This window comes from Triticum urartu, chromosome 4A (genome assembly GCF_056163025.1).
Source record: "Triticum urartu cultivar PI428250 chromosome 4A, HENAU_Tu73, whole genome shotgun sequence".
Classification (NCBI taxonomy): domain Eukaryota; kingdom Viridiplantae; phylum Streptophyta; class Magnoliopsida; order Poales; family Poaceae; genus Triticum; species Triticum urartu.
The window spans coordinates 239,013,287-239,022,545 of record NC_141876.1 but is presented as its reverse complement, the minus strand read 5'-3'; the positions used below and the strand labels follow the sequence as shown (position 1 = coordinate 239,022,545).

The following is a 9,259-nucleotide window of genomic DNA, read 5'->3' as shown; positions in this document are numbered from 1 at the left end:
GAATGTAATCAGGTCTTATATTTGGGGAGAGGGAGTAGCTGCCAAATACGGTAGGACGCTACAAATTAAGGAAAAATCTGTAGCATCAATACACAAAGGGTAAAAAAAAGAATGACCAATCCAATCCAAGAAGTAATATAGGGCAACACTAGGCATCCGACTACTGATAATTCCTACCTATCAGACTAGTGGGAGGCCGTTGGATTCAGGCTAGATGAGTGGTGGATTATGCATGGTTGCATGCAACCCACAAAACGTGGAAGGTTCCAAATTTAAAACCAACCACCATATATGTGGGGTTTGACCGATTGATTGCCTCCGGTAATCACTCACAATTGCTAATTTCTTGAAACTAATTATAACAGCTTTTAGGGAAATAAATTAATTATTTTATCCCAATAATTTTCACTATATGTGGTTTCTGGTATTTGTCGACACTACCTCCAATGCAACGAAAGTTTACTTCTATCTCAAGCACTGCAAATTAATTTTGCTTCCAGTATATTCGCAAACTTTTTTTAATCCCGTTGCTTCTATATATAGGATTTTCACTCAGCTCCCTAAATCATGTGCTTCCTTCCATCTTAAGATAAACATGCTTTCGACACTACAAACCATACTTTATAGTTTCTGCTATCAAGCGTGTGTGGTTGTATTTAAAAGCACAATTTTATGATGATTGAAACATGTCACATGAGATATTGATGCATTTCATGTGTTCGTGAGCCATTGGAAACATAATTTGATAATTCTTGAAGCGTGAACCAAGTACTATTGATGCATTGGGCGTAGTTGTGTGGAGGAACGAATCAATCACACATATACACGGAAACATATTATATATAAGTTGGAAACATGCCACATATGATGAAATGATGCCGACGAAAATTGGAACGACTTCAAGTAGGTGGCGGTCGTTGCCGGCGCTATGGAGAGAGTGATGCAGTGTTGGAGGTCGATATTGTGAGATGATCGATCTCACATGGCCGCTCACCGAGGGGATTGACCATCAAACTCTCGCTTACGACCGTCGGCGCATGTGTGCACTTCCATTGTTGTTGATCTTGGTGGATCAAGATCACAACAGTGTTGAGAATCACCGCCTTCATAGATCAGCATCATCGCGTCGTAGAAATTAGTAGGATCTCCCCATCTACGGGGAGACGCTTCCCGTCGACGTACTCACCAATGAGATGATCCATGTAGTCGGCGGCGGTGGCGGCGAAGGCAGCGTCGATGGGCGTTACCCTTGCTAAGGTTGTGGTAATGTAGGGGTTCATATATAGCTTTGCTTCCAAGGCGTTGGATTTTGAAGCGTTGGATTTTGAGAGGTCTGACACGAGGCGTGGGATCGGACTATAAAGCGTTTCCCTAATATAAATAAGTAAAGTGGCGACGTCATCAGGATACACAATTCTATGCCGGTGAAGGGTGTAATTATCCCTTCTCCGGCATCATTTAATCCTGGGATATACTCTCCCACGCCCGCTCGAATTCCTTCTAACGAACCTCCGTAATCAGCCATCCCTAATACACAAATCCCTGTGAGTTCTGTCGAGCCTCCTCGGTTATCTTGGTTCTTGCTTGGATCGTGGACAGATCCTTTCTTTTCGAGCTCTGATTTGTGAGCTTGGTTTGTTGTTTCTCTGGTTCAGATTACCCATGAGATTTGATCTCTTCAGGGTGTTCTTATTCGTCGAATCTGGGGCGAAATCAGAGGTATTTTTGGGCGGTGTCGCTTCGATCCTGCCAAGGTGGTTTGTTTATTTTATCCCGCGGCATTAGCTTGTTGGATTGTCGTAAAGTTCGGATTCTCAGCAGGGACACAAGGTAGACAGGGACAATCCCGAATTGGGGCATTGGGAAGTTCCCGATTTCTTGAAGAACTGGTTGGAGTTTTGAGGTGAAATCAATAAGGGTTAGGAGGTGCATATTCTTGATAATTTCTCCTGATTGTTAATTGAGTGAAAAGATTGTTCTTTGAGATGGATGGTCGTGGTCGCCCGGAATTCCCATGCTAGAGGTTCCAGTGTTTCATGGTCTGATGATCCGTGCCGCGCAAAAGCTCCCAGATTGTGGGCAAAATGTATGCCGTCGGAAAGGTCTTGTACAGTGTCGCCGGTCCATTCCACCCATTTGGTGGTGCGGTCGACATAGTTGTTGTGCAGCAGCAGGATGGCAGCTTCAAGAGCTCGCCATGGTATGTGCGATTTGGCAAGTTCCAGGGGGTTCTCAAGACAAGGGAGAAGGTGGTAAACATTGCTGTGAATGGTGTCGAAGCCGGGTTTCACATGTACTTGGATAGCAATGGTGAGGCTCACTTTCTCAGGGATGCAGACTCAATTACTGCGGAAGGGGATTTTGTTGTGTCCACTTCATCTTTGGGGGATGAACGGGAGGTGACGATGCAGGATGCACAGTTAAGGAAGTCCAAGAGCACTTCTTGTGATATCTCAACCATGGAGGCCAGTGCTGGGGATGGGAAGATGCCTGCGAGGACAGTCTCAAGACAGAGCACCATACTTGAGCGGATGTTTGGACGGAAACCAAATAAGGATAATGCCCCTGCTGTGGATAGCGTGTGCTCATTAGAGCGCGCGGAGATTGCAGCCGAACTCCTTGATACAAAGTGGTTGACAAATCTCTCGCATGGTTCGGAAGCTCCTAGTTCTGATCATGAACCTTCCAGTAGTCATCTGAGAGATGCTGGCAACGGTAATCAAGGGGAAACCGCAAAAATGGTATTGCCAGATTGTAGCTTTGATCATTATAAAGCAATGGGCTCTAATTGTGAGAATGTGAACAGCACTGTTGGTAGCCCACATGGAGGAAGGAGGAGTTCAGGAGATGAAAAGGCGCACTGTATACAAACCACTAGTGTCGAGGAGGAGATTGTTGCCATTTGTGCGCATAAGACTGATGGGATCATGTCAACTATAGACCGGCCAGGATCAGAACATCTGTCAAATGATTTGGATACAGGTAAAAGTATCAATGAGTCTGTTGATACTCAAGGTGAGTTGCAGGGTAATCTTGAAGATGTTACAGTAAGGGAAATGCACACGGAGGTTTTTTCCAATGGCATTTTTGAAATTCATGCAATTGAAACAGGCATTACTGATTGTAAAAGTGAAGTGGTTTCACAGTTTGTCACTGTTGATTCCGACAAGTTCAATCAAAATTTTACTGAAGCGAATTCACCAACTTTTAGCACAACCACATATTTTTCAAGTGAAACGCATGATGGTTCATCGATTGCTTGTGGTCATGAGGCATGCCAAGAGAAAGTGGTCATTATAAGTACCTCGGAGACTCTGGAGAGCTCATATGATGTGTCCAATATTTTGGCTGATGAAGTTCATTATGCTGAAGGCATCTCATTGGCTGATGGTCTACAGTTTGAAGAGTGTTCCAGAGTCTCCAGTGGAAGATTGGAACAGGAATATGTCAAGGAAAGGCCACTGTCAAATCATAGTTCTAGCAATAAAGAAGACTTGTATAACGTGGGTGTTCCAGAAGTTTCTGTTTTTGATGACTCTAGTTCTCAAACCTTCCAAGCTAATCTTCCTGATAAGGATATTTCTGTCAGTACTCTTGTCAATGATCACATGGATATTTCTGTGGACACTGTTGCAAATGATCATAATACCAGCTCATCTCATGATTTAGCTTGTCAGCATGGTCTAATATTTCCTGATGCTCCTGGTGGTATAGATATATTGAGTTATGTGCATGAAAATGATTCTGACACTGTAGCAAAGGATTCCACGGTGAATACTAAAACATGCTATGGGGAACATGATGTTTCTTTCAATCAGCCACCAAAAATTCAAAGTGTGACCGGAGAGTGCATTGCCCAAACACCTGATTTCCCTAATAAAGTGGAAGGTGAAGTTTCATCAATTATTTTTGATTTTTCCAGTTTGAGCAAAGTCGATACAGAAAATATCAAGCTAGAATATGATGAGAACCGATCTGGTTTTGCAAGTGGAGTTGACATTGAGCTTGTGCCTGACAGGCCCGGAGAGTGGATTGCCCAAACACCTTATGTCCCTTATAAAGTGGAAGGTGAAGTTTCATCAATTGTTTTTGATTTTTCCAGTTTGAGCAAAATCGACACAGAAAGTATCAAGCTAGAATATGATGAGAACCGATCTGGTTCTGCAAGTGGAGTTGACATTGAGCTTGTGCCTGACGAGCCCGGAGAGTGCATTGTCCAAACACCTGATTTCCCTAACAAAGTGGAAGGTGAAGGTTCATCAACTGTTTTTGATTTTTCCAGTTTGAGCAAAGTCGACACAGAAAATATTAAGCTAGAACATGATGAGAACCAATCTGGTTCTGCAAGTGGAGTTGACATTGAGCTTGTGCCTGACGAGCCAAGGGACGAAGCAGAAGCACTTGTGTCTTTATCTGCTTGCCATAATAAATTAGAAGATGAATTTTCACCAATTATTTCTGATTTTTCCAATTTGAGCACAGTCGAAGCAAAAAACGCCAACTTGGAAGATAATGAAAACAGACCTAGTTCCGCAAGTGGAGTTGAATTAGTGCCTGTGCCTGAGGACCCAAGGGATAAAGCAGAAACAATTGTGCCGCCCTGTAAGTTTGTAGATGAAATTCAGCTTCAATTTAGTGACACTACAAGTTTTTCTGACAGAAAGACTATGGATGGTATAATAGCTAATAAAGCAGCAATTGAACGAGTGCATAATGCAGCTGATGGTGATGCAGATGAAGGAGTAAACGACATTGATCTTGAAAATAAATCAGAAAACAATCCTGATTTTTCAATGCCTGAGATTATCCTTGTTCCTATTCCTGGAAGTGGGTTGCATCTATGTGATAATAATCTGGAGGCCAAATCTGCACCAAATATCCGTTCTCACATACACGATCTTGAAAGATCTGATGATTTTCGAGTAAGTCGCTCACTGTACAATGGTAAGAACAGGGAGGTTGATCCAGTCAAGAGTAAAAACTCTGGCTTTCCAGAGCAGGAACTAGAAGGCACTAGTCAGTCAAAAGAAAATAGTGCCCCAAGGGATAAAGCAGAAACAATCGTGCCGTTCTGTGAGTTTGTAGATGAAATTCAGTTTCAATTTAGTGACACTACAAGTTTTGCTGATAGAAAGACCCTGGATGATATAATAGCTAATAAAACAGCATGTGAAGGAGTGCATGATGAAGCTGATGGTGATGCGGATGAAGAGGGAGGGAATGACACTGATCTCGAAAATGCATCCAAAAAACATTCTGATTTGTCAAGGCCTGAGATTATCCTTATTCCTATTCCTGGAAGTGAGTTGCATCTATGTGATAGTAATCTGGAGGCCAAATCTGCACCAAATCTCTGTCCTCACATAAATGATCTTGAAAGATCTGATGGTTTTCAAGTAAGTCGCTCACTGTACAATGGTGAGAATAGTGGGGTTGATCAAGTCGAGAGTAAGAACTCTGGCTTTTCAGAGCAGGAACTAGAAGGCACTAGTGAGTCAAAAGAAAATAGTGGCCTGTGTGAGCTCATCAACAGTCCAGTGCCTGATAACAAGCACTCTGATGACCTGAAAGACAATTCGTTCAACCCTGTTGTGGGTGAGTTTGTTTTACTATATGAGCTAATACGTCTGTGCGCTATAGTAGGCTTTAATGATATTTATTTTGTTCTGCAGATTAAATGTGATGCCTATCTCTTAAATCTTAGTAATAATTCTGTTCTGCGGCATGTGCAGTGAATTTTGTAGATATATTCATATTCATCAATTTCAGGGGACTGGATCCAGTTTCATTTTTTTACTTTTGTTAGTTGCCTGCAATATTGTATGTGTCAGTGTAATAATCGCTAGCTGTGTCATTTTTGTAGAATTATCCCTATGCAGGCACTTGTTATCTGAAGGCATGGGAGCAGATGCTGCGCGCAAAAACTTTGATGCTGAGAAGATAACCTTAGAGAAGTTCCGTGCCATGGAGCAGTCATTGATAAGAAACGACAAGCTAGTTGCTAGGATTTCTGGCCGTTACTTTCCCTGGGATGTAGCTGCACCTGTCGTACGGGGGATGGTTTCTTTTAGAGAGGAACAGCTCTTTGAACACCAAGGTATGATAAAGGTGGAGCGAGTTGAGCCAAGCACAACACAAGGTGGCAGCTGGAGAATCTGGCCATTTAGTTTCAAAAGAACGAGGACTATTAACAGCATCCAGCCAGTTTGTGAGAGCACAGTCGCGAGTACTTTGTCCATTCCTGTTAGCGAGTCAGATGGAGAAAGAAATAAACGCAGTGCAAAGATGATGGAGGGGAAGGTGCGATCGCTCACTCCAACATCTGAGGAGCTTGCGTCTCTTCATCTCAGAGAGGGCAGGAACATTGTGACATTTACCTTCTCCACTGCTATGCTTGGGACACAGCAGGTTAGTTGCCATTCTTTCATCATCACACTTGATTTGCCCATGCAGTTTCTCATCCTCCCCGCCTTTTTGACAGGTAGATGCTCACATATATTTATGGGAATGGAATGCACACATTGTCATATCAGATGTTGATGGAACTATCACCAAGTGAGTTGGGCAAATCCAGTTGGCATTTTTTTTGAATCTGTCTCCTGAATGCCAGGAACATAATGATTTATAAATACTCCATTTGATTTGATTAACTTCTTATTACCTTTTCAGTTTTAAAACGACATTTTGTGTTAAATGAAAAGTAGTACTATATAAGTAAAAGAGTTTGGAAAAATAACGTCCTGTTTTTTGGTTGATGGAACTTATCCTATCTGCCTACAAGAGGGAGGGAAGAACATGAGTTTTTTTCTTATTCCAAACATTCAAATATGCATTTTGTTCACTACAAAATAGGGGCATTTTGTTCTTATTCCATACATTCAAATATTTATAACTGTAACTATAAATGCAGGTCTGATGTTCTAGGTCAGTTCATGCCAATGGTTGGTGTTGACTGGTCTCAAAATGGAGTTGCTCATTTATTTTCTGCAATACAGGTATGCAGCAAGACAGAAGTATTAAAGTTCATTCCCAGATATAGCTCAAGACAGTCGCAATTGATCCATTATATATCATCTTTTCTCCAACCACAGAAGATTCTCCAAATGCCTGAAGAATTGCATATGTTTGTTTTTCTGTGTGAATTTTTGCAGCAAGCTGCCCCTAAAATGTTTTTAATTGTGTTTGTTCTTATGGCCTTCCACAGGAAAATGGATATCACCTGCTTTTTCTAAGTGCACGCTCTATTTCACAGGCCCACCTAACAAGACAGTTCCTTTTCAACCTAAAGCAGGTATTAAAAATTTCTCCCACCCTTTGTTCATCTGTTTGTGCCCTAAAGTCACAAGTGGTGATAATACTTTATATGTTGAATACCCAATTATCTAATAATGAGTGCCAAGTGTTGATCTATCTTATTCTACCAACGTGTCAATATGGATTTCAGGACGGAAAAGCACTTCCTGATGGCCCTGTCGTGATATCTCCTGATGGCCTCTTTCCATCTTTGTACAGAGAAGGTGAGCACTAGCCTTTTATATTAGGGACAGACTTTAAAAAACTAGTATAGCACAGTTTTTCTTTAGTGCCAAGTTTGAGTTTCTGAAGTGATGAGGACCTGAAGAATCTGGAGGCTGCTGAATTTTGTTTGATCTGTGCCAAGTGAATTAAGTATTGAAACCACCGTTGTTTGACATTGTTTTGCAGTTATCAGAAGAGCTCCTCATGAATTCAAGATCTCATGCCTAGCGGTGAGTAACTGACTAGTCCCTAAGACACATAAAATCGAGAAGAAAAGACAAGTATGTAGTAATAAAGTGTTGCATACATACAGGATATCAAAGCACTATTTCCTCCTGACTCGCATCCTTTCTATGCGGGATTTGGGAATAGAGATACTGATGAGCTTAGTTACCTCAAGGTTGGGATTCCCATGGGCAAGATCTTCATAATAAATCCCAAGGTAAGAAATGAAAAGCATGTGCATTTGCATAGTGTGAATAAAGTCCAGTAAGTGAAGGCATTTGTTTGTTTATATTTGTGGTTTGGTGCAGGGTGAAGTTGCTGTGAATCGCCGGGTAAATACAAAATCATACATGTCCCTGCATGCTCTTGTGAATCGGGTGTTCCCTCCTCTATCGTCACCACCGGAGCAGGTCTGTCTGTCGTGTTTTCTGATTCTTGACTTGAGTTTCATCAGTGTGTTTTGTACCTTGACCTGATGGTGGTGACTCCAGGAGGACTACAACACCTGGAATTACTGGAAGATGCCAGTCGCTGATATTTGAGGTGCAGTCTGGGCACAATGCTCTATGGCACACAGCAATGTCCATAAGAAGGTGAAGGCAGAGGGGTAGTGCAGCGAGGTATTGTTGTCCTAACCTGTTGTGTTCCCTGCCTGCCCTGCCTGCTAAGGAGTAGGAGTAGTTTCTTGCAGGAGGTCAATCTTCACATATACATTGTCTTGTGTTTCCACAGGCCAATGAATGGTTGGGGAATGCTCCTGATGCAAGATGGACGGTGTGTATAATACGGAGTAGGCAACATAGTCTGTACGAGCGATGCCATCATATTGCAGCTTGGTTGAGAATGGGAGGTCCCTTGAGTTAGTTTCTTCTTCCTTGCTGTACTATCGTAGTAGTACTAATTTTGTACTAGAACAACAAGACAAGAATTCAAATATCATCAAGTAAGTCTGTTGGATTGGCTGCTGGTGATGACGTTGCGTTTTGCACATGTCAATCTTGTTATTTTAATTTTGTCTGCCTCTGCCTGTGGACAATTTATTCGCAGAATAAATATAGCGTCCAGTCAGTATTGATCGTTCCTTCCTGTTCCAGTCAGTTTGCTAGGTTATGCTATTTGCTGCTTCTTCTTCTTCTTCTTAAGGCTTCCGCCTCGCTTTATATTATAAAGCAACTGCTCAAGCCAAACATCCAAGAAGGTTCAAACACACATACACACAAAAGTCACACCGAGAAGAGGAATCCAAGGGTTAGTGCTAAGGGCCGGGGGGGGGGGGGGGGTGGGTGGGAGCGGGGGCGCCAAGCAGAAGGCCATCGATCGAAGGTCGGCGAGGAGAGTGTTGATGACGTCCCGGTTGTCGGTGTCAAAACCGGCGGATCTCGGCTAGGGGGTCCTGAACTGTGCGTCTAAGATCGATGGTAACAGGAGACAGGGGACATGATGTTTATCCAGGTTCGGGCCCTCTCTATGGAGGTAATACCTTACTTCTTGCTTGATTGATCTTGATGGATATGAG

General features: G+C 42.5%; 1 protein-coding gene across 3 annotated transcripts; it reads left to right on the top strand.

Moving 5' to 3' along the window:
* The first annotated feature begins 1,374 nt into the window (after nucleotides 1-1,374).
* On the top strand, nucleotides 1,375-8,824 carry LOC125551674 (uncharacterized). 3 transcript variants are annotated; one of them, XM_048714952.2, is made up of 13 exons: nucleotides 1,375-1,544; nucleotides 1,656-1,719; nucleotides 1,822-5,595; nucleotides 5,864-6,408; nucleotides 6,482-6,555; nucleotides 6,911-6,995; nucleotides 7,205-7,291; nucleotides 7,445-7,517; nucleotides 7,705-7,748; nucleotides 7,832-7,960; nucleotides 8,052-8,153; nucleotides 8,235-8,363; nucleotides 8,476-8,824. In XM_048714952.2, the coding sequence occupies exons 3-12, from the start codon at nucleotides 2,085-2,087 to the stop codon at nucleotides 8,283-8,285; spliced, it is 4,701 nt and encodes a 1,566-aa protein (XP_048570909.1). In that variant the 5' UTR covers nucleotides 1,375-1,544; nucleotides 1,656-1,719; nucleotides 1,822-2,084; the 3' UTR covers nucleotides 8,286-8,363; nucleotides 8,476-8,824. The 3 variants fall into 3 exon arrangements, with proteins under 3 accessions (XP_048570909.1, XP_048570908.1, XP_087374347.1); XM_048714951.2 differs by having other exon boundaries at nucleotides 1,656-5,595; XM_087518221.1 differs by having other exon boundaries at nucleotides 1,375-1,719.
* The last annotated feature ends 435 nt before the right edge of the window (nucleotides 8,825-9,259 follow it).

Excerpts from the sequence above, each read along its gene's own strand:
- LOC125551674 (XM_048714952.2), top strand. The coding sequence starts at position 2,085 with ATGTATGCCGTCGGAAAGGTCTTGTACAGTGTCGCCGGTCCATTCCAC. Across the intron at positions 7,292-7,444 it reads TCCTTTTCAACCTAAAGCAG|GACGGAAAAGCACTTCCTGA; the intron begins GTATTAAAAATT and ends TATGGATTTCAG. Across the intron at positions 7,749-7,831 it reads TCAAGATCTCATGCCTAGCG|GATATCAAAGCACTATTTCC; the intron begins GTGAGTAACTGA and ends GCATACATACAG.